This window comes from Triturus cristatus, chromosome 11 (genome assembly GCF_964204655.1).
Source record: "Triturus cristatus chromosome 11, aTriCri1.1, whole genome shotgun sequence".
NCBI classification, from domain to species: Eukaryota; Metazoa; Chordata; class Amphibia; order Caudata; family Salamandridae; genus Triturus; species Triturus cristatus.
Window position 1 is genome coordinate 874937593 of NC_140594.1, and position 27770 is coordinate 874965362.

At 43.0% G+C, this 27770-nt stretch overlaps 1 protein-coding gene across 1 annotated transcript in view; it reads right to left on the reverse strand.

Annotated features, from left to right (window-relative positions):
* GFM1 (G elongation factor mitochondrial 1) overlaps positions 1–26438 on the reverse strand; it is a 239150-nt gene extending 212712 nt beyond the window's left edge. The window contains exons 1-2 of the mRNA XM_085634740.1: positions 26244–26438; positions 8547–8699 (exon numbers count right to left, since the gene is read on the reverse strand). Of these exons, the coding sequence (XP_085490866.1) occupies positions 8547–8699; positions 26244–26303 (213 nt within the window). The 5' untranslated portion in view covers positions 26304–26438. The remainder of the gene's footprint in view (positions 1–8546; positions 8700–26243) is intronic.
* Positions 26439–27770: the final 1332 nt, after the last annotated feature.

Below are 27770 nucleotides of genomic sequence, written 5' to 3' on the forward strand. Positions count from 1 at the left end.
CTTCCCAGACACTTCGCTAGAGGAAGTAAACTATGAAACAGCCAGGTTAGCTAGACATCTGAAACTGTGACATGCACTGGACTGCGGTTGGCAGTGGGTTGTTGAAGTACTGTCAGTCTCACTAAATATAAGCTGGAGCTGCCGTCCAGCTCATCAATGCAGAGCTGAAGGCTGTACACCTCCTCCTGGTTAGGACTAAACCTGAAGGCCTAGGTAAAACGCTGCTGGACTGCCCAGATTACGATTTCCTGGCTGCATAAAAAAACCCAGCCAGAGATAAGAGGCAATACGAGAGTACCTTGAATTGCACTCTACAGCTCTGAGATAAAACGGAGGCTGGCCAAAGAACGACCTTGATGTTTGCATAGGTTTGAAAATCTCTACTGAAGCCACTCACACGTGACAGAGGTAGTCTGCTGAGGTATGAACTGATGAAAGTAAGACGGATTGGAAATTATGCCTGGCAAGCACATTCCACCATGCACCCCCTTTATCTTCTTTCATATGCTCCTAGAGTTGTAGTGGTCCAGCTAACCAGCTTGTCAGACAGCAAGAGACCCTTGTGGTTTATCACAAACCTAGTGGATCAGCGGCAGTTAATGTGGGCCAGTCAATGTTTGAAACCTGTGTTCACTGTTCCAACAAAAAAGTGTGAACTGATGAACACTCTTAAGTTCCTTTTCAATCACTAGGTGTTCCACATCACCTTTTCTTTTTCTTTGGTTCCTTTCGGTACTGTTTCAGAAGTTCGCAAACTTTAAATGTTAACCACTTCTTCCAAAGTAGCACATCACTTTGTTACAATATCCAGAGCGTTCCGACCGGTGCTCATGAATAGAAATCATTTTCAAACATTGTTACCAAACGCCTAGCTGCACCGCATTGGTTCTGTGGCTTTCCCCATTAAGGTGTGTACCCAATCAACCAATAAAAACTTTATTTGAATCTTTGTTGGATTCTTAAAAGTACCCAGCTTTGCAAACATTGGAACATTACAAACTGTGCAGAAAATGTATCGTTTTCATTGTTCTTCTGCTTACTGCTATACTGATATCACCTCCCCTGTAGCAGTAAGGAATTTGACTCATTGGGTGCTTTTCTGGAGCCTTACCTCCCCTGCGCCTTGCATCATCTTTGAATTTGATGATTACAGCTGCTTCAGCGTGTGGGCTGTTCTGCGTTTCCCTCTTTAGCTGGTTCCTTCGGGATGGGCTCGAGGATCTTTCGGTCTCCAGGTCTGTCCCAGATACTATTACTCGGTGGTCATCGTGTTATGCTTGTGTGACTTTATAACCACATAATGCTGTGTTGTTCAACTAGGAATGTTATGAATTACCTCATGTACCGCTTGTAAACGTTATAACATAACATAACATTGAAAGCGCTCCAATACCTTTGGGTCTAGATAGCGCTATAAAAACCTAAAAATAATAATAATCATAATAAAGATTATAATATACTATTGTGATGTGCATCATTTCTACTTTTGAACCCTACAGTTTATCTTGTTCTATTTCTGTGTGCATGTATATCAACAGTGGCAAGAGACACCATGTACTTATGGTAAGGATTCTGTTCCACCGAAAAGCTGTATTTTGTTTTAGGCCCACATGCATCAAAGCAAAAACCGGTCGCAAACGGGCAGATTCTCAGAATCTGCCCCTTTGCGACCGGTATTTTTGCATTTGGGATGCATCATCCCAAATGCAAAAATCGCAATTTAAGTAATCTCTAAATTGCGATTACTTAAATTGTGATTGCATTTAAGGAATCTCAAATTGAGATTCCTTAAATGCCATGCATAAAAGTAAAAATATTAGCGATTTCACTAATAGGGGGAGCAAATTACAACGAAGTTGAACTTCATGGTAATTTGCAAAAACTTTGAAAAATGCACTAAAGTTCCATTTTACACACACACACACACATGCCCTTGGGGCATGTGTGTGTGCAAGATGTACTCATAGGAAGATTTCAGGGGTGCAACAGGGTGTCCTTTTGACACCCTGGCACCCTTGAAATTGCATGATCAATTTGCGATTCACTAATTGAGAATCGCAAATTGAGAAAGTCTTCCCATTCATTCCTATGGGCCTCTAGGCCCATAGGAATAAATGGGGAGGTATTCCTCAATTGCGACTCGCAATTTGCGAGTCGCATTTAAGGAATGTTTAGAAATCGCTATTTTGTAAGCGATTTCTACATGCATAGCCTTTTGCTATTCCTTATTAGCGAATCCTTATTTTTCGCTAATAAGGAATCGCAAATGGCATTGTTGATGCATATGCCAGTTGGTCATTACTTTGGAGGTGCATAATGAACCTGCACACAACTATCCAACTAAATAGCATACATTCCAGGTTGAAGCATGTCAAATTTTGTGCTGATCCTTTCAGGTGAAAAAATAAATCTTGTGGGAGTCAAAAAAGCAACGAGTTGCAATGTTCAATCTCAGGAAACTTAGCTCTTGCTACAGTAAAAACGTAATGGAATTCCACCAAACTAGACTTTTACTCAGAGGTTTGCCTTGCTTGGTTTGCTAAAAATATGTTCCGTAGTTTTTAAGAAATTAGTGTCACAAAATGTCAGGCGCGCATTAAAAGGTTACAGGGAGAATTACTTTTGTACATCTTAACGGTTAATTCACTGACAGTTCACAAACTCAATCTTGAGAACCGTCCAAGAGCCCAACATAAATAAATAAATTTAAAAGAATCAACTAAGAGCATTTTTGCTTTTTGCACTGGGGATAGAGCCCTTAGAGGCATGGCTGCTGCAAACGGAAGAAACAGAGGGTTACTGCTGGACCCTGGAAATTAAAGATAAAGACACTTCATATGCAGATCTGCTGATATGACTCGCTCACTCGAATCGGTGACGCTCACAAACCGAGGGTATTCACATGAATTTAGGCAGGACACAGGATTTTGAGTAAGTTGGGATAGGTCAAGTGTTTCCAATGTGTTTAGGAGGAAACTGTGAAATGGGTCTCGTAAAACCAGATTAGGATAGCTCACAGTTGCTTTAACAATCTATGGATAGATGTAGCCCAGGAAAAGTGGGACGGGTATGCTCAGACGTGAGTCCCGTGCTCTCCATGCCACTGGAATCAAGCTATCCTGGCTGAAGAGGGGTGAAACCCCGAAACTGGTCCTAGGATGCTTAGTTCCAGTCCAGGGAGAACCTGGCTTGGCAGTTTGGGCTGGACTGTGCCCATGAGGCACAGGGTCAAGACTGATTTGCATATGGCTGGGTTCAAAGTGGAATGGCACGGTGAGCAAGAAAATGATGGATTAAGGCCCAGATCTCTGTACTGGGGTGAATGTATGACATTGTTCTGCATTCTGTCCATCAACTGTTGTTTTTGCATTTGTCACCCCGAGTAGGACGGGTATGCTCAGACCTGAGTCCCATTCTCTCCATGCCACTGGAGTCAAACTATCCTGGCTGAAGAGGGGTGAAACCCTGAAACCGGTCCTAGGAGGCTTGTTTCCAGTCCAGGGAGGACTTGGCCAGGCAGTTCAGGATGGACTGTTCCCATTGGGCACAGGCTCAAGACTGATTTGCATATGGCTGGGTTCAAACTGGAATGGCATGGTGAGCAAAAACAATGATGGATTAAGGCCCAGATCTCTGTACTGGGGTGAATGTATGACATTGTTCTGCATTCTGTCCATCAACTGTTGTTTTGCAGGAAGAGTGCAGGCATGGCCTGAAAAAACGGCATCCAATATGACAGCTCAAAGATAGACATCCTTCTTTGGAACAGACTTACTTTCGCTCAAATGGGTAGGATTGCGCTTATAAAAATGATGGCCCAGCCAGGGCCATCTGCATCCTGTAGAAATACCTTTCTGCCTTCATCAGTTTTTTAAACATCTGACTTCATTAGTGCAATAATTCCTTTGGCAATATATGAGAACAGCTGAATTAAAAAAAAAAAGACATCTCTAAAGGTGGGTACACTGCTCCTTTAGGTGGCAACCGCAGTGGGTACAGTGGGTGGGAAATACTGGGGTTTGGGTCAGCAGCCTTCCATGAAATCAATCTTTTGCCAAACCCTTAGAAGCATTTTGACTATTCAAAACACATACTGTTGGACTTGGCCCTTTTTCCCACATTTTTTTCGTTTTTGTAGTGTTAAGGTGCAGGTGCTTACTTCTCCCAAGATGGCTGCCACAGACCCCTGCTACTGCAGGGTGGTCGTTTTTCATAGTAGCACCCTAGCTGCCAGGAGCTGGCTGGGACCCACAACAATGTTGCGATACCAGCCCGCCTTTTTGTCCCATAGTTAGAGTGGGGAAGCTCCTGGAAGAAGCTGGAACCTTCTAGAAGGGAGGTGGGGTTTTACTTTTGCCGCCTTGGCTAGAGGTCAGCTGACCTAGGGCTACTTAAGAGTGGGAGGGAAACTTTTGTGGTGAGTTGGCCATTGGGGTGAAGCAGAGCTGGAAGAATCCACCAGGAGTGTAGGCGGTAGGGCCTAGCCAGGGACTTATGCCTCTGAGAGTGACAGGATTTAGGTACTGCCTCTTAAGTGAGTGAGGTGCCCTGTGAATCCCACTGATCTTGCCCAGTAGTAGGAGGACCCAGAGACTCTCTGCCAGCCTGACTAGGAAGGACCTAGTCGCCCTCTCCATCCCTACCCCTGTAACAGAACCCCTTAAGGGCGCCAGATACATCTGCGCCAAAAGACTTCATCTGTCAATTGAGAACTGAAACCTAACTTTAAGAACTGAGACTGCATGACAAGAGCGAGCTGTAAGCCTTGAATGCCAGAGCTGAGACTGCGTGTCCCAGCTAACCTATTGAACTAATTGCTAAACCGATTGCCAAGCCACCGGGGATCGACCAGGTACTAGCGCTGTGACCCCCGCGCTCCCTGCCCTGGTCTGGGACCCCCGGCAGCGTGCTCCGCTGAGCACTTTACCCCATCCTTAATTTGAGCCCCCCCCCCTGCGACGACGAAGCCAGCGCGCTCACCACCGCGGCCTGGAGGAGTGCCCTGCTGTGTCGCGAGGCCCAGGCGAAGCCCGGGGCCCCGTCGCTGCCGTCGCAGCCGTGTGAGGAGGTGCGCAAGGTCGGGCCGAGTTCCCCCAACGTCGTGAGGACGGACGCCTGCTGACGCCGAGACGGAGGTAAGCCCGGAGGCCGAGATCCCCCCTGGTGCGCCCCCTGCTGGTCTGGAAACCACACCGCACTTGGCCCGGGTTGTCCCCTCCGTGGGAGTCCCCTCCCCTGCCTGCGCGACAGAGAGACCCCGCCGAGGGATCCTGTCCGTGTCCCCCCTTTTGTAATACTGAGCGCGGTGCTCTGTGAACTGCACCGGAGCATAGGGACCCGCTCCTCAAGTCCGGTTACCCTCCCCGCTGGAAGCCGCCCAAAGAACTGACTGACATTACCCTCGTGTGGCGCTTCACGCCACCGACCCTGCTTCCCCAGCCGGAGAGACCGGGACTGCGAGTAACCCACTGTGTTATATGCTCTGCTCGAAAGTAATTACCTGCCCAGGAATGCGAGTAGCGCACTGTGTTCTATGCTCTGCTCGAAAGTAGATTACATGCCAAGGAATGCGAGTAGCGCACTGTGTTATATGCTCTGCTCGAAAGTAAATTACATGCCAAGGAATGCGAGTAGCGCACTGTGTTATATGCTCTGCTCGAAAGTAAATTACATGCCAAGGAATGCGAGTAGCGCACTGTGTTATATGCTCTGCTCGAAATTAATTACCTGCCCAGGAACGCGAGTAGCAGCGCACTGTGTTATATGCTCTGCTCGAAGGTAATGATATGCAACTGATTACGAGTAACGCGTTGTGATAACTGTTCTACGCAAACGTTTCCATATGCAACTGATTGCGCGTAGCGCTGTGTTTTATATGCCTTGCTTCACAGTACGAGGGGCCAGTGGTCACGAGGAGCGCTCAGTTCGACAGGCGCCATGTTGATGAACCCAACGTTCCCCCTTACAAGTAGTGCGCTGTGTTAGACGGCCTGTTCAGGGAAAGACTTTACATAAGCGCGCACAGCGCTAGAATCTCCCGCATTTCACCCGCGGGCGTGGGTACATGAACGAGGTTAGGCACTGCATAGATATCACCAAGAGTGTCGCATGTACTGAACGATGGTATTATGATTCATGTATTACCTTGTTATTTCCTGAACTGCAACTGACCAGCTATACTTGGATAAACTTGAAGTATTTGCATAATTTAAACGGTGTGGCGTCCCTTATTGTGTGTGACTCTAGTCCATGAGAAGCGTGTGGTGTATGGTTGCTTAACACATAGCCCTCTGATTGCCTGACCGGCTCGCGCCACGTTACCGCCCTTAGGGCCTGGTGAACCCAGGTTCCTACACATACATATATACACCTTTAATTTATATCTGCAATATCTCCATACTGAACCTACATCCCCACACTAACAACAGAGAAAAGGCAGAATCTCCATCTATGTGCCTAAGATGTCAAACATAAGATGAGGACTTTTACCACAGTCTGGACCTGCAATGTTATCAGGGAATTGCTCAAAGGAAACAGGAATGCTGTGACTGTAGACTGCTTGAGCTGCTGATCTACAGGGCTAGAGGATGTCCCTAACAAAAACTGAAAGACATTAGGGGGATATATGCAGTACCATAGCCTCTACATAAAGAGAGAGAGAAAACATTAAAAAAAAGTTTTTGAAAAAATAATTAACATTAAAACTTCCTGTTTCTTCCTATTGACTTCTTGAAAACGTAGGTTGTTGGCTACTCACCAACAAAAATGTGCCCACTGCAGTGTTTGAAAGAGCTCCTTCTGCTACGTCTGCAAGCACTCCAGCGGGCATTCCCTGTTACAAAGATGCTTGTGAAGTGGATGTGAATGCTACCTTAACCGAGATGCAGATGAGGCATAATAAGGTGATAATGCAGATTCATGCTAGGTACTGAGATGCTGGATCAAAGTAAATATGCAAAAGCTGTACTTGTTGCTGTTGCCTCACTCAGGCTCTGGGTCACATGCAAGAAACACATCATGCATACATTTCTTTCTTTCCCTCTGGAATAGGGAAAGAACGGATGGATGGATGTATGGATACAGTTTTAATTATGTTCTTAATACCTTCACACACAGTCTCTTCTCCACCCAAAAAAACGAAGTAATGCACTTCTCTTAGGAGTAACCATTGAGACATTAGACCTGGGGACTTCTGAGTATTTCATGTTTTTGTAAAGGTCAGAGTTTGTGAGCTCAGAACAGTGAGCCGAAAAGTTCAACGCAGGAAGTCACAACTTGAAATGTTATCAGTGTAGGCAGGACGTTCTGTTCCAGGCCAGATTGTCATTTATCAAAAACATTTAGAACCCTAAAAATGCATGCATTAATAATTGATCTTAATGTTCAGCTGATTCCTGGGGTCATTTTGTTAAATATAGGGTGCCATTAGGATAGACTCCTTTCTAAATGTGGAGTGCTCAAACCTATACACAAAACCCCACAGATAGAAAACTGAAGGCCTACTGTAAAAAGTATGGTAATACTTCTGTTTCCGAGCTTGGTAGATTGCAGAAAAGTAGTAATTCCACTGGATAGCACATTAATAATCTTCCACAATAAGAAATAGTTCCAGTTGGGGGGGAAGGGGGCATCTCTGCCTTAGTATGTTTATCTCATTCTAAGATTCAGAGGAATTTCTGCAACAGAAATGTAGACCTCCATCACAGCTTCCGCTGCAGGGGTGATTTTGGGAATATTACAATTGTTTTCTATGGCTAAATTGTAAAGTCCATCATTCCCTTTCTTTGGGTTTTCTAGGGTTATTTAGCAATTTCATCAAACTTTTCTGAAATGAATTATGGCATTACAACACCAGCAGTCCTTAGAAATGTGGATTGCTTTGTGAGCAACACACAGGACTTTAAAAAATATGCTTCTTGCTACAGTTGACCAATGTAATGCCTTCACGGCAGGGGTTATATGATTATATATACTCAGACTAAGTACTTGTCTGGCTGAGGCATTCTGGATACACTGACGTTTGGGTATTTCTGATTCCAGTGTAGAGTGTGCTGCAAAATCTAGGTGTGACAGCATCAGAACATTTGATAATTATATACTAGGGCGAGGGAGATCTGTCATGGTGTTCTCATGATGTTGAAGTGGCTTTTTGTTGCCATTTTGACATGTTCCGGCCTACAATTTGTTCTAGTAACAAGACTACTTTAAACCATGAGAAACTGTAAAACACAGAGGATAAATCAGATTGACACTAGTAAAGGAGGCTTGCAACCCAAGGAGAGGTAGAAGTTGCTGTGCAATAATGGAAATGGAATTATGTATACCTTGTACTAGTATTTGTAGTTGCCTTATAATGTAATAATGGCAACGAAAGAAGCAGATATGTTTACAATACAGACCCAACTCCTCAGTAAAATGAAAAGTAGTAACATACATAAGCAGTACTACAAATATTTTAAAGACTTACAAGCTTATAAAATGAAAGCAGACATTTTTAATTAAAGAGTAAAACATGTTACAAATTGACTGAACAAAAAGCAAAATACCTCGTGCATTTGTGATATTCTCCCTGTGTAGTAAAGAATTCTCTCAGTTAAGGTGGTTTTTCCAGAGTCAATATGAGCAGATATTCCAATATTGCGTATCTTTTCATTTGGAAAAATTCCAGAAGAACAATGCCTGCAGCTGTTCAATATGATCTGAAAGACAAAAGGTAAAAATTACTATGTTTCTCCGCCGTTTCATCGTCTAAAAACATTTTATTGTACTGTAGATTTATATAATATTGTACTAGCCCCGACGAGTCGTTTAAGTGCTTTGCGGAGGGGTAGCACACTACTCTATGGAAGCCATAGTTGGTTTCTAGTACCAGATGTAAGCAGGGCAGTTAGTTGCAAATTAGTGCTGTTAGCGAATACGGTTATACATATTGAAGTAATGATTATCTAGGCGAGATCAGTGAGTCTGAGGGGACGAGCTCAATAGGATTTACTTTCAAAAGTTAAGCCCTGGAGGACAGAAGGAGAAATGGATTAAGTTAATAGGAATACTGAAATATGAATGATATTATCATACCCATGGATTTTATTCATGTACGGACTTTAAAAATATTATTTAGCAAGCAAAATTTAATTTCACTTTACAGCAAATCAGTTTCATTTAGCTGACCCCTACCGAATCATATAAAAAAACTTCCAATTCTGCACTGAAAGTCTAACTGGACAAAACAGAATAAATGAATAAGTGGCTTTTGATAAGAGAAAGCTAACTATTCTATACATCACATACCTCAACGACCATGTTTGTCAGTACATGTATCTTACCAAAGTACCAAAGTACCAATTCTAAAGCAACAAGTACTTTAAAAGCGTTTTTAAAGTCTTTTTCCGTCTAAACCATGCTCCGGTCCACTTGATGTTATTGTAATATCAGGTATTTACGATTTCACCAGCTACATGACTGGTGTAGACCAGCCTACCACCAAAAACAGGTTTCTGACCCCCTGCAGGTGAGAGCCAGCACTCTCTGCGAACTGAAACAATATATGCTCTGGTCGGTGGTGTCACCTCCACCAAACAGGACGGTTAAGTACTTAGCATATCAAGGCATCAAAGGTCTCTACCGCCTTTGATGAGTCACCACAGCTTCCCCAGACCGGAAAAATGCCAACCCCATGCCTTGGGCCCATTTTGCACGAGGACGGGCAGGAAATCAGATATGCAGGGAGGCGTGGTGCACTACCAGGCCAGTCACACCCCTAAATTGAGCTGCCTGATGTGCCCTCCTTTAGGAAAATTCCACCGTCTTTGGTCAAAGTAGGCCAAAAGGTGCCAACAAGGTCCTGAAACCCTCCGGATTTGAACCCCACATTGGGCTACTCAGACTGGACTTCCAGTCACTGCCTGCAGCCTGTTTGAGCAGACCCCCCTCAACCGCGAGTGTCTTCTGCAGCACAGATGGGATGTCTAAAGACACCACTGAACCCGACTCCTACAGCCCAAGAACAATTGACCAACAGTGTCCCTACTTGCCCCAGTATCTCAAGGATGAGCCCCCATGTGAGTTTAAGCGGACTGGCCCACCAGTCCCAGCTTGCAGGCTTTTTCACCAAAACCGTTTCCCATTAAAACCAATGGTGCACCCAGCGCCATAAATAAACTCTGCACCTGGGTGCCCCAGAGCCTACCAAGGTGACCTGTTGGTGGTGTCTTGGACCTTGCCCTATACTTATCTCCAGAAGATTTGTCCTGTAAGTCGCTGTTAAGCACCCGTATGCAGTATATCTTTTTTTCCAATAGGATAACATTACCGCATTAGAGAAAATACAAGTATATTTACCTGTGGTCTTCAAAACTGCTATTTTAAAAAGAATTTACCCAATAATGTAGCTCGTGTCTAAAAATATGTGCTGTTGTTCTAAATTTGGGAGGGAGGGTAGTCATTTATTGATTATGTGTATGCAGCAACTGTCAACCACTCCTGCTTTATAAGTCAAAGGCTGCTTAACCATACTACCACAAAAAGAGCACCTTAGGATTGGTAAAGCAAGCCCTGTCCACTCATAAGGGATTCTTGGACTCCTCACACAATGTAACTCTTTTGGTATATATTATTAAATTATAAAGAGCCAGCTTCCTACAGAACTCATGATCTGAAAGTCAAGAGGCATCAAATAAAGTCACCAACTCTTCCACATGATGTAACAGATACAGTGAGAAGCTACATACCAGGATATCTGATCACATTTTCAGAAGAGAAGCAAGAAACAAAGATACATTAATTGTTAGCTAACTACTGTGGATTGTCAACCCAATTAATGGTATATGGGTGTGCTTTCACCACATTTAAACGTAGCTGTTCCTAAACAGAAGTAAACAATGTCTTTATGAAATTAATGACCCATTAGGTTAGCCCAGCACCATCTAAAGGCATACATCTGTATTGGAGGACAGAATGAGAGAAGAAACTATATGTACAGGTCTATAGATTAGAATTGCAAATATATACCAATATCCAGAAACCTAACGTGAATAGTGTAAAGAAACCACAAAAAAAGCAAAAAAGGTTTATTCTAGGGTCACTCATCTATGTTGACAAAAACATTACATTCTTAATATGTCTGTTTTACTTGGAAAAAAACTCAGAGCTCATAAAAGCTAAATCAGATAACGAGCTAAAGTGCTTGGATCAGGTTTGCTAACTCATAGCTAAGAGGCTTTAGAAAAGTAACATTTTCAGATTTAAAGCAGGATGGAAGTTAACATTTTTTTCATCAGTTTATTAGACCGATAGAAAGCACTGGGCAGCATCAGTCATTGTTCCTGCGATTTCATCTGCACTCCAAGGGCCTTAGATTCAGCTGCTTGCTACTGGTCAGTCAAATATTCTCCATGCTCTTGAGTTTCTGGTGGCAATGTTGGAAGAGCAATCAGAGCATATTCAAGGACCTGATCAAGGGTTTGGGTCTAGTTGTAGCACAGCAGATAAAACAAAGGTAAACATCCTTAATAATATTTCTGTGTAAGGAGACAAATTCGGAATATATAATATTATTCTACTAAATAACAATCCCCGGAATATCCTGGTACAAGAATATCGTGGGGCAAAATATCGAAAGGTACGTGCATAAAGGGAAGAATAGATGTATGTTATAATCTCCATCATTGTTATATGGTATAGCCCACCCCCCCCCCTCCCACTGCTGACCCAGTTGGTACGCCCTGGCAGTGGAAGCTCACCTTAGAATGTTGTGAAACGTAGGTTCTGTGTTCAGTGTGGAGAGCGGATGATCAGAATAAAGAGAGTCACACTTACCTCGTGTGTGGTCTATCTCTTTTTCATAACACTGGCGACGCCTGCGGAGGGGGCAGCTGGTCATCTCCCCTTTTTACGTGTTCTCTCCTGCTAAGTGCCCAAGTACTAGGCAGTCTTGGGTTGGAGTTACTATTCTGCTTCTCGGTGGTGGTGACTCTGTTTGTCTACGTGGCGCTGTCCGATCAACGTGAGGTGACGATGTGTCAGCTGGCATCTTTGCTTCAGGCGGAAGGAGAACGATTCCTGTCAAGTGGAGAGTGACGATATTCGCTTCAGCGTTTCAGTGAGGGATCGTGATCGTGGTGGTGACTCTGTGCGACTACGTGGCGCTGTCCGATCAATGTGAGGTGACGCTGTGTCAGCTGGCATCATCGCTTCAGGCGGAAGGAGAAGGATTCCTGTCAGGAGGAGAGTGACGATATTCGCCTCAGCGTTTCAGTGAGGGATTGGGAGTAGCTCCGTGTGCCGATCCCTGGTGCCAGCGGTTCAATTTGAAGCTCCTTTGGTGTGGGGTTGCTGCGCTCTACCCCTGAAGGGGAGGTTTGCCATCGACATCGAGTGGGAACAACTGCCTGTGTGGTGTGTCATCTCCGGCGTTCGTCTCCGCCCGGCAACAGCTGTTCCTGTGAGGCTGCCTTCCTGAGGGGGCGTTCTGCTCCGCCCCGTTGTGCCGTCTACCGGCGCACCAGTACTCCCAGGGCCGGTCAGCAGTCTTTTGTGGTTCGCAGTGAAACCTTTCCACCGGCGCTCCAGTCCTTTTGGCCTGTCTGAAGCCTCCGGATCTACAAGTAAGGTCCAACCAGTTTTCTTTATTCGTTTTTATGCACGCACATAGTCGTGTGGTAAACTCTTCATGGCCATATCCATTGCGTGAATATCCTCCTCTGTGATATGCACACAGTTGCTGTGCATCTCAAATATCGTGCATAAGCGTGTTCTAACTGTGGCACGCACACATTCTGATCAGTCTATGCCTTACTTAAAACAAAGGTACCTCCCATGGTGACTCGCACACCTTTGTGCGTTTGATTTGGCGTGACTCCTCTGGCATGTGTTGGGAGGTGTAATCCTGCTTTTGCTTGCCTTGCCTCCTGCATAAGTCGTGTTGCCTATAAACTGCACTTCCTCTATTTTTGGTCAAGGTTGCAAGTAATATAGTGTTTCATCTTAGTGAATCTCACGAAATGGGCACTCCTGGCATGAGTCAACCTCCGTCTTTCCTCAATGACTGTGGTGATCCAGAGATACATTGGAAAGACTGGACAAAGCTATTTGAGTCCTATTTAATCGCCATGGGGGGTGAAAGATTCTCTCCTCTGCGCAAACAACACATCTTGTTACACAATTTGGGCGTTCATGGACGGAAAGTCTATGAAACTTTACCTGAACCAGAGTTGGAAGAGGAGGAAAATTTTGATGTGTATGACATTACTATGATGAAATTGGAGTCACATTTTGGTGACAAGGTCAATGTGGTGCTTGAACGCCATAAGTTTTTTAGTCGCACCCAAGGAAAGGGGGAGTCGATTAATAATTACATAGCTGCCCTGAGAGGCCTTACACAATTGTGTGATTTTGGTGACTTGAACGATTCCCTTATAAGAGATCAACTTGTAAGGTGTACTAATAGTGGAAAAGTACAAGAGAAACTGTTGGCGAAAAACCCATCCCTAAAGGATGCCGTTTCTATTGCACAATCTGTGGAGCACACTGCCAAGTGTGTCAGAGAAATGAAAATTAAAGAGGATGTTGTGGCAGCCATTCAGAGTGAAGGGCCTGAGAGAGAAGTTTTTAAGGTTAACAAGAGAGAAGAGAGTAAAAGCACACCATACAGTAATCCTGGAAGGGAGACCCAAGGGTTGAAATGTTTTAGGTGTGGCAGCAATAACCACCTGGCCAACAGCCCATTTTGTACTGCACGGGGGTATTATGTAAAAAATGTAATAGAAGAGGACATTTAGCCAGGGTGTGCAGGGAGGGTTCTAGTTCAAGTAGCCCTGCTAGGAATGTAAACACCAGTGGGGAATCGCAAGCTAGATTCATTTTTCAGGTGAAAGATAGCCAAGAAGTGGAAAGGACAAATTATCCTAAATGTGTCATTCTCATTGACAACAAACCTCTTGAGGTGTATGCGGACTCGTGTTCACCGTTTACGTTGGTTAACCTAGCTGATTTTGAGAATTCCCTGGGGTGTGACAAGGGTATGCTGGTTCCCCCTGATATATCGCCTGAGGGATACACTAGAGACCCTATCCCTTTGGTGGGAATGGTTAGTAGTCACATAGACTTCAAGGGTAGAACCATTGTAGGCAAGGTGTATGTAGTGGAGAGGGGTGCGAACCTGTTGGGGTGGAAACACCAGAAAGATCTGGGTATCATCCTGGACCCCAACAATGAGAACCAGGTCATCCTAGTAGACATTCCCAATAGCAATAACCTTATACAAGAGGCGTTTCCCGATCTTTTCACCGAAAAATTGGGAAAGTTGAAGGATTTCCAACACAGAATAAAAGTCAAGAGGAGCGCTAAACCAGTGGTCCACAGAGCGCGACCAGTCCCCTTCCGGTTGAGAGAAGTCCTCAAAAGCGAGTTAGATAAATTGTGCGACATGGGTGTCATTCAACCAATAGAGGCGTCAGAATGGTTGGCCCCTTTAGTTATTGCTTCTAAAGCCAATGGTAGTGGTATTCGTGTTTGTGTGGACTTGCGCAGTCTCAATGACAATATCTGGGTGGAGAGGTTCCCATTGCCCAACATAAATGAGATGCTGAGCACTATGGGGAAAGGTTGTTACTTCTCTGTCATAGACTTATCGATGGCGTACCATCAGGTTGAGTTACATCCTGAGTCAAGACCCCTAACGGCATTTTCATCACCGTTTGGGGCCTACATGTTTATCAGGATGCCCTTCGGGCTGGCTTCGGCCACATCTGTTTTTCAAAAAGTCATGCAAAAGGTATTGGAGGGTACTAAAAACACGCTGTGTTTCCAGGATGACATACTGATGTATGGGGCAACGGAGGAGGAACATGATGATACCCTCAACACAGTGTGCCAGAGATTGTCTAAAGCAGGTTTAACCGTCAAACTGGATAAGTGCAAGATCAAAGTGACCTCTGTGGATTATTTGGGTCACACCATATCTAAGGAGGGGTTTAAACCAAAGCACAGTCTGATTCAAGCGGTCAGGGATGCGGCAAACCCTTCAAGCAAAGAGGAGCTTAAATCCTTCCTAGGCCTTGTTGAATACATGTCAAAGTATGTGAAAAACTTTGCGGATCTGTGTGAAGGCCTACGTGAACTTTTAAAGAAAGACAGAGAATTTGTGTGGGAGGAGAGACACAGTATGATAGTGAAGTCAATAAAAGAGCGTATCCTTGGTTCACCTGCACTAGGGTCGTTCGACCCACGGAAAAAAACTATCCTCACCACGGATGCATCCAATAAAGGGTTGGGTGCGATGCGGTCACAAAAGGATAAAGGCCAAGATACAATTATAGCTTTTGCATCACGAACCCTCAATTCAGCGGAAAAAAACTATTCAGTCATCGAGAGGGAGGCGTTGGCGTGTTACTGGGCCGTCAACCATTTTAAGTTTTTCCTGTGGGGGGATGCAATTTGTTATACATACAGACCACAAGCCTCTGACATTTATGTTCTCGTCTAAAAGTGTACATAACAATTCCCCGAGAATCTCTAAATGGGTCCTGGGTTTAGAAAACTACTGCTTTAAGGTGGAGTACCTCCCAGGTCCAGAGAATGTGATTGCGGACTATTTATCTAGGGCACCACTGGTGGATTATTCTAGTGAGGAACAGTTGGATGTCCCCATTTTAGCCATACATCTCCCTGCTTTAAGTAAAGAGGAATGGGACGCCAGTGTGAGGGAAGACAGTGAAATGAGCATTCTAAAACAGTTTATCCTCAATGGGTGGCCTGAGACTCGCTCACAAGTTCCAGATTCTATCAAGGACTTTTGGGAGGTGAGGTATGAATTGTCTATACTGTCGGAGGTGGTACATCGAGGGAACAGAGCGGTTCCTCCCAAGAGTTTGAGGAACAAAATTATCGACTTGGCACACGAGGGTCATTTAGGGAGGAGCCTCACTAAGAACAAAGTTAGGAGCTGTTTCTGGTTCCCAAAAATGGACTCTATGGTTGAACAAAAAGTAAGGGAGTGCATTAGCTGTGCAAATAGTGACAAAAGCAAAATCACACGCAATACTCCCTTATCCCCGGTTGAAGTTCCGGAGGTTCCCTGGACAAAACTAGCTGTTGACATTATTGGTCCTATGGAAATCCTGGGTACACAAAGGAGGTTCATGTTTGTTCTTGTTGATTATACCTCTCATTGGGTGAATTTTAAATTTACTTCATCTACCACGACAAGCAACCTTATCTCATTTTTAAAGAGTGTCTTTGTATATGAGGGCATCCCAACAACATTGGTGACAGACAATGGGGTGCAGTTTACTTCAGACACAATGAAGTTGTTCTTAGAGAATCTCAATATAAAGCATGAAAAAACTGCTCTCTATTGCCCAAGAGCCAATGGGTTGGTAGAGAGGGCCAATCGGCTTATCAAAGAGCACATCCAATTGGCCATCACCAGTGGATTCGATGTAGAAGATTCGTTAAGAGAGTGCATCTGGTCTTACCATACCACTCCCAATCTTGTCACAGGGGTGTCTCCTTTTGCGTGTTTAAGAGGGAGGGAACCCTGCACCAAAATGAACCCGGGGTGGTTGGGAGGAGGAAGAAGGGTAGTCCCCGACCTTGGTAAGAGCAGAGTGAAGATTTCTCAACACCAACGTAAATACAAAGGATGGTACGACCAGAAGCATGGCGTTAAAGCCCAGGAGTACAAGGTTGGCACCACTGTACAGGTTAAGATGCCCACTCATGTTCCCCCAGGACGCAGCAAGTACCATACACACCAGGGTGTGGTTAAGTGTGGTCGCAATGTAGTTCGCCTGGAGAATGGACAGACATGGAGCAAAGACAGAGTGGTTAACTCACCCCAACCGTGAAGCCTTTCCATTGTTTCCCCACATAAGGAGATGTGTTATAATCTCCATCATTGTTATATGGTATAGCCCACCCCCCCCCCTCCCACTGCTGACCCAGTTGGTACACCCTGGCAGTGGAAGCTCACCTTAGAATGTTGTGAAACGTAGGTTCAGTGTTCAGTGTGGAGAGCGGATGATCAGAATAAAGAGAGTCACACTTACCTCGTGTGTGGTCTATCTCTTTTTCATAACAATGTACTATTCCAAATTCCCCATCTACGTTCCTTGAAGATATATGTAGTATATCCGTACATATATGTAATAGTTAGGTATATAAAATCTAGATTTATTTACTGGTCACTATTTTTTTCGATGTTCAGTTCTTGATTGTGCATGCCTTCAGTTTTCTGGGGGTCGATATTCAGAATACATACCAATCCATACATTTTTCGAAAAGATAAGCAATTTAAAATGGATATCTAGATGACCCGAGGTGCTCAGTGCTTGGGAAAGAGAATATGATCCCAGAAATAATTCTGGCACCAAAGAAACTAGATTATTCCAATCTATAGCAATTTTCATTTAAATATTTAGCTATTTGAAATCCCTGGCATAAAGCAATGGCCTCATCTAGTCCTGATGATGGAAAAGAAGCACATACTAAGGAACTGGAAATTAAGGGGATTCACAGTGCTTGAGAATTGCTCAGATGAACTTTGGTGACAGCATCACTTTCTGGACATCTAAAACTCATGTTTCTCTAACTAGATTCCCAGTCAGGCTTTCGCCTTCATCATGGCACAGACACTATGGTCATGAACTTAAAGGTCTGAGGAGTAGGGCCATGAAATGCATTAAACTGCTTCACTCACTCCATAATATTTTAGACAACTCTTAACACATTTAACCTCAATACACTCCTCATAAAAAAAAGAAACTGGAGGCACTCTAATTGGAAAAGAATCTTAATGTATACTTTTATTATAATTCAAGTAACAAACAAGGTATCGTGCATCCAAGAAGGGCCTGTGATAAGGTAGCGGCTTTGTGGAGTTTTAATCCATATTTAACGTGTGTGGCCTTTCAAATAGTACACATGGAGGACGATGGTATGTAGCACACTACAGGACTAAAAGTACTATGTGCGGTATGGCGAGTGCTGGGGAAGGTTATTTATTTTCATTGCTCACTTTCTTTCATCTGTACAAGATGTTGCTTAAAAAATCAATAGAATGGTGTTTCAAAAAAAAAAAGTAAAACATGTGGGCCAAAGATAAAGGATACTAGTATAAGAACTTGAAACAGAAAACTCAATTCACATATACATTAGCAAGCTAAGTGTACAAATATTTCATGCTAAATATGCTTCTAAGTGTCAGTGCGGACCAAAGATATTTGGAGTTCCTCAAATGATCATTACACTAAGAATTAGCCTGGTCCAAGCTAAGCCTTGAAAAGGCTGTTTGATGGCAGTGAAACCGTTTAACTAAACAGTATATTTAAAACTATGGGTTTATCAAAGAGAGCTCATGTTGGACAATATATTGTGTTTTATTCATACCATAATTAATCTATGAGGCACATTTGTTTATATTTCTTAATGAATTGCACATGCACGCACATGTAGGGCTCCAAAATTGAGAAAAGAAGAAAACCAGATAGTTATTTTAATTAAATAAATTTTGTTTTTACTGAGGTTCTGTTACACGTTGGGTGCCTCCCAATGTTTATATTTTTTGGGATTCATGGTAAAAGCAGTGGGATAACAGCTATTGTGGAGTACATCTGGCACTGTATTACAAATCTCACTTTTATCCCTAATCCCAAAGTGCTCCTTAGTCAATTTGAAAAAGTGACACTGACGGTACAGCTATGCAGTGGCTTTTGCATCACAATCATGTACGAGTTTCCACTCAATAGGAGGATGTCCTGAAAACAATAACTATTATGTTGGAAAAAAACACTGTAGGGTGTCCTGGTGCTTTTTAATTCATCTTTGTGTGTGCTGACAGTTGATGGCTCAGAGTGTATCCCGATTTTTAGTGAACATAAAAGTTAATATACATGTTTTTATGCTGCTTGCTTTGTAGTCTTGAGAAAGTCCCCAGTGCTATTTGCCATGGGTGAAAAAGGTGTTGGCTATAAGCAAGCTCGAGGAACTTCAAGAACATCACTACAACAACTTTTGTTACATTACAAGGGATCTATCTCGTCTTTAAACCCTTACTGAATGGAACTGCAATTTCTGTCCCAAGGAAAAGGACTGCTATTTTGATGACCTACAAAACAACACATTTAGGTGGTATGCAGGTTTAACCAGGCAAGGCAGCAAAACTGCAGCCTTAATTAGGATATAAAAATAATGTGGGTATTACGAAACATTTCCTCCATATCATTACCTGCAACCCTTCTCTACCTCAGAAGAGCCATCATCTAAAAAGAGAATCTAGATGCTTATGTGCCTCATATCTTGGAATATGTGATGAGTATAGCAATAGGCAATGAAGGACATCAGGAAATTGATGTTCAACAAAAGGTCCCTTAGGGATAATTATTGATAACACTATATTGATTCTGAAATAGAAATTGCAGTAGGAGTGTGGTTTGTGTGAAATACCAAGTACAACAACTTGCAGATCCCCTGCAATGGAATGCATAGGAGAAAAATGTCAACTTTCTCACTTGTTTTAACATTGTACCATGTTTAAGTGACCTTGGGGGAATCAGAGGTTTTTCTTTCTCCCTTGGGTTTAGAAGTGAAACGTTTACCCGATGTACAATTATATTTCACCTCAACATTTTTGTACGTGAGAACTTATGCAAAATGATTGTGTCTGGCCATGGAATTCTGTCAAAGAAAGAATTTCTCTTACCCAAGGTTACAGTCAGATTCCCACGAGAGTTTTATGTAATCAACAAGGTAACGGTTTGGTGAAGAGAATGAGGTGATGGAACCTATATATTGGGTAGCAATTGGCTAAGAGCCATTGGTTGTGGGTATGTAGTACATGTTGTGGGTGTGAAAATCTAGGTTTCTAATCACCACTTAATGCACATCGTGTCCTTCCCTCCTGACTTTGTAATAGACAATCATGTGATAAAGCTTATATTGTTTCTACAGTCTTAAAGGTGTACCACTCAGCACTCACAAACAAACAGGCTTCTAAAAGTTATTACCAAGTAATTTTGCCTAGAAGGGGCATATGTTAAAGATATATCCATTGCACGTACTTCCATGACTGACCCTTGAGTTATTACGATTTCCTGCACGTTCACCCACAAACAAAATGCTTTTAGTGGTACAAAAGCATTATATAGCAATGCCAAGTAAGCTCTAAATATATATTCATGCACGCTTTCCTGTGATAGTACTCCCAGACGCTCACATGTCTGACTACCACCTCTTGCCCCAGCTACTCCAACCTCATCCCCCTGCTTTACGACAGTGCCATTGCACTCAATGAAAAGGGTAAGTGGACCCAGAAGATGGTCATGCAGCCCTTGGGGGTCAAATAGGTTGGCGAAGTTGAAGCTTCAGGCCTATACATGGAGCAGCACTTCTCAAGCACAAAGGTACCTGGGCATGCTTTTGTGGGTGTTTGGAATAATGTGCATAAGTAAGAAAGTTCAGAGGGTTGAGCACTTGCACCACTGTTCCGATTGTCAATCAATCAGTCAATCATGGGATTGTGAAGCACAACTAATCACCCGGAAACGGGTCTCAAGGCATGGGTGATAGGGGGCAGGGGGGTCCGCAGCAATCTGGAGGGTCACTGGAGAACTGGGCCAAGTGTAGAGAATGTTGGGGAGAGTGGAATGTGAGGCGGTGGTTTAGGTTAGGGGGTCTGGTGTGGTGGAGGGTCTTGTGTGCGGGGGTGAGAAGCTTGAAGGTGGTTCTCCTCTCGGCAGGGAGCCAGTGTAGGGTCCGTTGGTGTTGGTTAATGTGGAAGTGGCATGGTAGGTTGAGGACTAGTCTGGCAGCGGCATTCTGGACGTTCTGGGTTTGCGGGTAACAACAGCCACCACAAATCCAGCAACCAAGGCACTGTCTTTCAGATTTTTAGCAGGGTGCACAGGTAACTAACATCTCTAAGACACATAGATATCATATTGCTAAAATGGTTGAACCGCAACAGAGATTGCAGTTGGTGGCTTTGTTTGGAGGTGGATCTAGAGATGAGCGAGCCACAGTAAGGGCCAATACAGGGGCACAGCTTGGCTCTAAGGCAGTGCACGAGCTGAGCCCGAAAAAAAATGGCAAAGTGAATACTGAAAAAAACAAAAATGGTAACTCCCAAATTCTAGCAGCTGTGGTAAACAGGTGTACAGATCAGCCAGGATTCCTTAAAATGTAATCATAAATGATGACTTACTTAACATTTGTGTTTTAGCTTTTAGAGAACAGATGAAGTTTGCTTTTGATAAGATAAGAATTTGCACATATGAAGGCATTAGGCTTGGCCACATAATATATAGCATCAGTCTTACTGAGCAGCTGCTTACTCAGTACGTCCTTGTAGTGACTTCTCCACACAACGATTGTAGGATTATCTATACAATTTATTTTGTCCTGCAGGGATGTGGAATTCCTATAGCCTGACACTCAAGACATGTCGTTTGGGGTCAAGGGCAACACGTTTTCATGTGTATTTTATCCTTGGGACACGTAGGCCCAACACCATGCAGCATAAACCCTTTGGTTGCCAGTTTGCAGTACCACATTATTGTATTGTAATTGCATTTATATAGCGCTTACTACCCCTGACGAGGCGTTGAAGCGCTTTTTCGGCGAGTAGCACACTACTCCGGGACCCATAAAGGATTAGTGTTGAATTAGTATAGTGAATTATGAAAGTAATTTAAGTGGTGGATAGGTTAGTCAGTTATTTGGATTCAGAAGGATAGAAGAGGAAAAAAGGTTTGTATTCATATAGCGCTTGTTACCCATGATGGGGTGTTGAAGTGCTTTTTTTGGCGAGGAGCAGGCTACTCCGGAAACCCATAAAGGATTAGTGGTGAATTAGTATGGTGAAATATCAAAGTCATTTGAGTGGTGGATATTAGTCAGTTATTTGGAGTGAGAAGGATAGCGGAGGGGAAGAAAGGTTTGCATTTATATAACACCCGTTACCCCTGATGGGTGTTGAAGCGCTTTTTTGGCAAGTAGCACACTACTCTGGAACCCATAAGGATTACTGTTGAAAATTAGTATAGTGAAATATGAAGTAATTTGAGTGGTGGATATGTTAGTCAAGTATTTGGATTGAGAAGGGCACTGTCTGCAGTTAAGGCGTTTCGTCCATATGGTAATTCTGTTCAAACTTGTATTTAAGGTTCGTTAATTGAAAGCCTTTAATATTAGGGTGAGCGCTCTAAGCAAATGTTGTAAGCTCTGACTGCACTACTGACAGTGGTTCCAGTACAAAAATGTGCACACATGTTTTCAAAGTTTAGCAATATGAGGCTTAGTATAATGCTACCAGAATGCTCTCTGATTTGAAGCAAATATTTGCAGAAGCTTGAAAGCAAGATTGACGATTCTTTGCTTTCTAAATAAAATGTTGATTAAAAAAATGAAAGCAGGGAAAAAACATTTCGCTAAACTAAAGTTAAATTTCAGGTACCATTTCTTTGCAGCATCATTAAGTAACGTGTTGAAGCATGCTAGTATATCCCAAAAATATTCATAATAAAAAATCAGTGTATCACGTTTCAATAAGACTAAGGGAGACAAAAATAAACAGGCATTGGCAAAGGCAGTATGTCTGAAATTGGTGTTCCGCTGTTTAATTTTGTCAATGTGTGACTTGTTTTTGCATGGTTTTTGTAAAACCTTATTGATGTGGGCGCTGCCAGGCCCTCACCATTATAACAAACATTGGCAAAAGCATAAATTGTTTTTGGTCTCAAAAAGGACACACTGCCACAGTAGTTACTGGCACTGAACAAAACTACTTTGTGTGCCGATATGTTCCTTGTGAAAGAGCAGAATGCTGTCACTCACAGCGAAGCCAGCGATTCAGAGAGAGAGAGATAATTTTAATAAACGCAAAAGCTCATGGTCAAGGCCAGACCAAATTAGTGTCCCAATTATTAAAGAAAGTCTAAAAATTGCACCCATGGTATACGTCCTTCAATTAAGTGCAGCTATATGGCTTTCGTAAATTCCCAAGTATTTACAGAAATAGGACAAGAAATAGTACTCCTGGAAAATAGTTGTGAACTGCATTTTAGAATGAGCAAATATGCATGTGTAGATTTGCTCATGCGAAAATCTGAGTGTTTGCAAGTTTACTTTCCCCCAACCACTTTTTTCCCCCAACTCTGGAAGAAGGTTTATGTCTGCCATTATCAGGAGTAAATTTCCAACATTTCTCAGTATGGGAAAAGATTAGAGAAGAGTTGTTGAAAACCCTTAAAACATGCAAGTTAGTAGGTTTGCACAGACTCAAAAGGGCATTCTAACCCTGGAACTATGGCTTACCACTACCTTCAGCCCCAGTATGTAGCTCTGCGGAAATGTGGCAACATAGGGGGATTGCAAGTATTCAACCACTAGTATGGAATGAGCCCTGGCATAATCAGAGAGGCTATATCAGAGGTCTTAAATAATGTGATCACTGACATAATTTGCCGTCCCACTACATAGCCCCAAAGGGGCAAGTGGATTTTGTTAGATGACAAAAAGATTTATGAAGCAACCTGCCCCATGGACAAGTAGATATTTTATTACATTTCACGCCCCTGAGTCCAGGGACGTATAGCAAGGATCTATCTAGTGCACTCCCTTTATATAAAAACCCAGAACATTCTACAACACTAGTTAAGTTCATTCTACATTCCATTAATATCACATTACCCAGAAACAGCACACCTTCCCCCTTAAAATCATACAAAGTAACTTTTCGAAACAAAAAAAAATGAACAAAAAAAATGAAACAAAATACTTGAAGTAATTGCGTTTAATCCTATGCCCGCACCTACTTAAGACTAATTAGACATTATTATCAACCTCCCTCCTCCCATAATCTTCAGCTCTCGCTTGCACTCTTGTTCCATGCTCTCCATCCTGTTCTTCCCAATCACTAGAACTCATCTGTCGTCTTCCTTCACCAACACCACTTATCTCCATGAACACTGGGATTGTCCTTACTTAGGGAATCTCCTTCCTCCAACCTTCAGTTGACATTTTGTTCTCCAGGATCAATCACTGAACCAAATCTGCATTTAGCTATTCTACTCATATGCCATACTGTTATCAAAATGATGGAACACTTCTACTCTTAAAGGAACAGAAAAAATACTTTCCCTACACTTGTCAGGTTTCCTCACCCTAACTCTCTCTCCTAGTTCCAAACTAATTACTTGGACCCAAGCTTCATATCGAAAGCTTCCCTATAAACGGTTTGAGGCCTCGAAATACGATTCTTGACCACACAGGTGACTACTCCTGCAAAGGACTAGCACCTTGCCAAGCACTATTATATTTACTGAAAGGTACCCTTCCTCTAATGATGACTACAGGACGATACCCTGTCACTGTAGGTGTAATACTATATATTCTGACCATTTTACCAACTTCCATTTTCCAGTTATGGTTTTTGGACAAAGCTCATTGTACAGTACCCTTCATCACACAATTAAATCTCTCCATTTCTTCATTACTTTCTGGATGATACACTAATGTCACAGTATACTCAATACCATTCATTGCACATAACTTCTCTAACCTATCAGCTTTAAATTGTACACACCATGGTCTGTAAATATTTTCTTAGGTAACCCTTCTCTTTAAAAAAATCTCATCCATAAACCTTACAACAGCATGTGCATCTGCTCTCTCAAAATGTATTTCCGGCCACACACACAAATAATTCACAGCAACTAGTACAAAAGAACTAGAACTTTCTTCATCCACAACTGGGCCATGATATCCATTCCAAAAACTTCCCAAACTATTCCAAGAGCTGAAATAGGTTTCACCACTTCAACTGAGTACAATCAAATAGTCCACATTGGATCCGTCAAATGATTAAATGTCCTTCTTTATTATTTGTTTATAATCTGCTTTTTAGAAAAAAACACAGCTGCGACTTATCTGCACTACCACACTCAAAACCTTCTCTGACTACTCTTTCAATTTCACCATTCATATCTGGCCACCAGTAGTAAGTACTCTTTGACTCTCTTCTTACTCTTAACAATTCCCAAGTGACTCATGAAACAAACACACAATTATGTTCCTTAATGTACTCAGTGGTACTGCTCTAGTAACCCTCATCAGAACATTTCCAACAACAGGCAACTCATCCCAAACTTCCAAAAACTGACCATCTTCTCATCTAATGAGACCAATCTTATACCACACATTTCACGACCAGCTTCAACACCTTATCTTCATTCACTGCAGCAATCCACTCATTTCATTGATTGTCATCAACCATTTACTCCTGTTCAAGCTATACTGAACTCTCAATCCTCTTCAGGCACTTCCATCATTGGTAACAACAATCTACTAAAGCAACCCACCACTTTGATTCGGACTCCAGGCACATACTGCACTCTATAATTAAAGGCAAATAACCTTACTGACATGCGAGCTATTCTTGGAGTGGCATTCAACAATCCATAAGAATTGAGCAATTTTAACAAAGTTTTGTGATCACATCAGACTAAAACTTCGAAACACCAAATAAATTGTCAGAATATTTCCAAATCCCACACCACAGAAAGAGTCTCCTTTTCCACCGAAGAGTAAAATTTTTCAGCTGGAGATAAAGCTCTGGAAACAAAAAAAAACTATCACTTCTCCACCCTCCTCCTAGAAAGACACAAACACACACCTCTGAAGCCTTGGATCGGGCGGTGGCAAGCTCAGCTCGTGGTCGGCTCGACAGTCCCAAAGGACCTCGAGCTGTACCAGAGCCAAGCACCAGGCTCGAGCTAGGTTCGAACTTTCAGTGGCTCGACAACCTTTAAAGTGGATCATGTAGTATCAGTGCTTTATATGGGGAGGTGCTGTCTGGTACGTATCACATGCACTACTTTAATTTGAAAGGGAGAATACCTTCTCAGCATTGGGGAAATACTTTTAAAGGGAAAGTATCAGCACTTCTCAGACGCAAGCAGGTACTATTTAGTAGAAAGTACCCGCACTTTTCAATCACCATTTAAAGCACTGCGTAATATGACAGCAGTGTGTGCTTCTGAATAGTGCGTGGCGCAGGGACCTCGCTTGACTGAGGTTCTGTCGCTGGGGTAGGTTTCTCCTTTGAAGTAGGGACAGGTTCTAATGTCGGGGCAGTTTCCTGATCGGGCGCTCTGGCGAGTAGCCATCCTCCGTGTTACATTATCGCTAAAGATGAACTTTTAATTTTTGACCTGTGCTGTCTCTGTGCAACCGAGATGGGTTGAGGGTACCTGTCCAGGGCGCGAGAAGCCCGGTGTCAGCATCAGGGCAGCAGCTCTGAGGATCTTCATAGCGGTATTGGTGAAAGTAACCGCGCTGAGAGGCAGGTGGGATATGTCGGGGTCAGCAGCCTGTGAATGTCATGCTCTGGCTGCTATGACTTCCTGTAACAGAGGTACCGGCGAATGTTCCACACTACGTGATGACGGCATAAAGCTCACGCATGCCTTCAAGTGTGCCGTATGCAGCTAACTCTAACAGAGAACTAGAGCGCTGACTCTGAAATAACAACGTGCAACATTAGGCGCCACGCTTTTCAGCAGAACACGTTAAAAAATCATTAGTAGTTTGGTTAATGCAACAATATGGTTTTTTTTCTTGTAAGGAAGCACATTGGGTTATTAAAGAGAAAATATGTGCTGGTACAAACTGCTCTAGCTGGGATGACACGAAAAATATGTTTTATGCTTCTACCGATTCACGATCCGTATTTAAATTAAAAGTCTATAAAACAATTGAAACTGTGAAGTTCTTTTCAGAGGCTTTCATTTTAATGTGACATCAGACAGGTATTATTCTGTTGCATAGTAAACACAAACAGAAGGTAGCAGCTTCTTTTACATCGTAAACAGAAAAAACTTTCTACGTTTACGGACCTGTTTGGCCAGACTATCTAGAAGAAAAGCCTGGCCAGGCAGTAAAAACCCTGAATTGCTGGACAGACGATAACATTTCTATAGAAGCGCATCCCAGGAAAGTTGATGGGACGTGTTTTGGTACATTGAGAACCCTAAGAAAATTGTAACACTATCTGCCACCTTTTTTAGGAGAGAGTGGTTGTGATTGAGCAAGGACTGGTAGAAAAGAGACTTGCTCGAAATCGATCCGCTCCTTTAACTTACTACAGTTACTAAAAGTGTTTTGTGTAAAACTAATGCGCACCACACAAATACGCGGGTTAGTGAAGCTTGCTTATGTGTTTACTAATATGGATAACATGAACAAAGGACTAAAACTGCTTTAAACGGGAAATCTTTATTGAGCATGTGTCAACTGCATCTACGCAGTATGACGAGCTAATGCTTGGAGAGAAATTCTTGCGCATGAGCAGAAGGTACTAAAATGGAGTCTTGAAAACTCACATGCATGGCACCTGCTTAGCTGAAACAACAAGCATTTGCAATGCATGCATTTAGTAGAGTTTGAGCTATTGGCATTGTAGAATACAATGCCTTTTATTAATGTGTTGGTTTAAAAAAAAAAAAAAGAAAAGGCATTGTCATTTACAATGCCAATAGCATAAACTCTCGCAAAAGCGAGACCTATTGGCTATGTCAATGCTTGTTCTGGTTAGTTGTAAATCCATTTTCTCACAGATAACGTCACGCAGATCTTCGAGGGGTGTTTGCACACCGGGAACGTGGTCCTGGGGTACCTTATGCGCGGGTGGTGACAAGCCTGGGGTGCCCGCCGGGACCCAGCATCGGTAGGATGCTGAGGAGGTGGCCGAGCCATGGCGCACAATAACTGGCGCATCC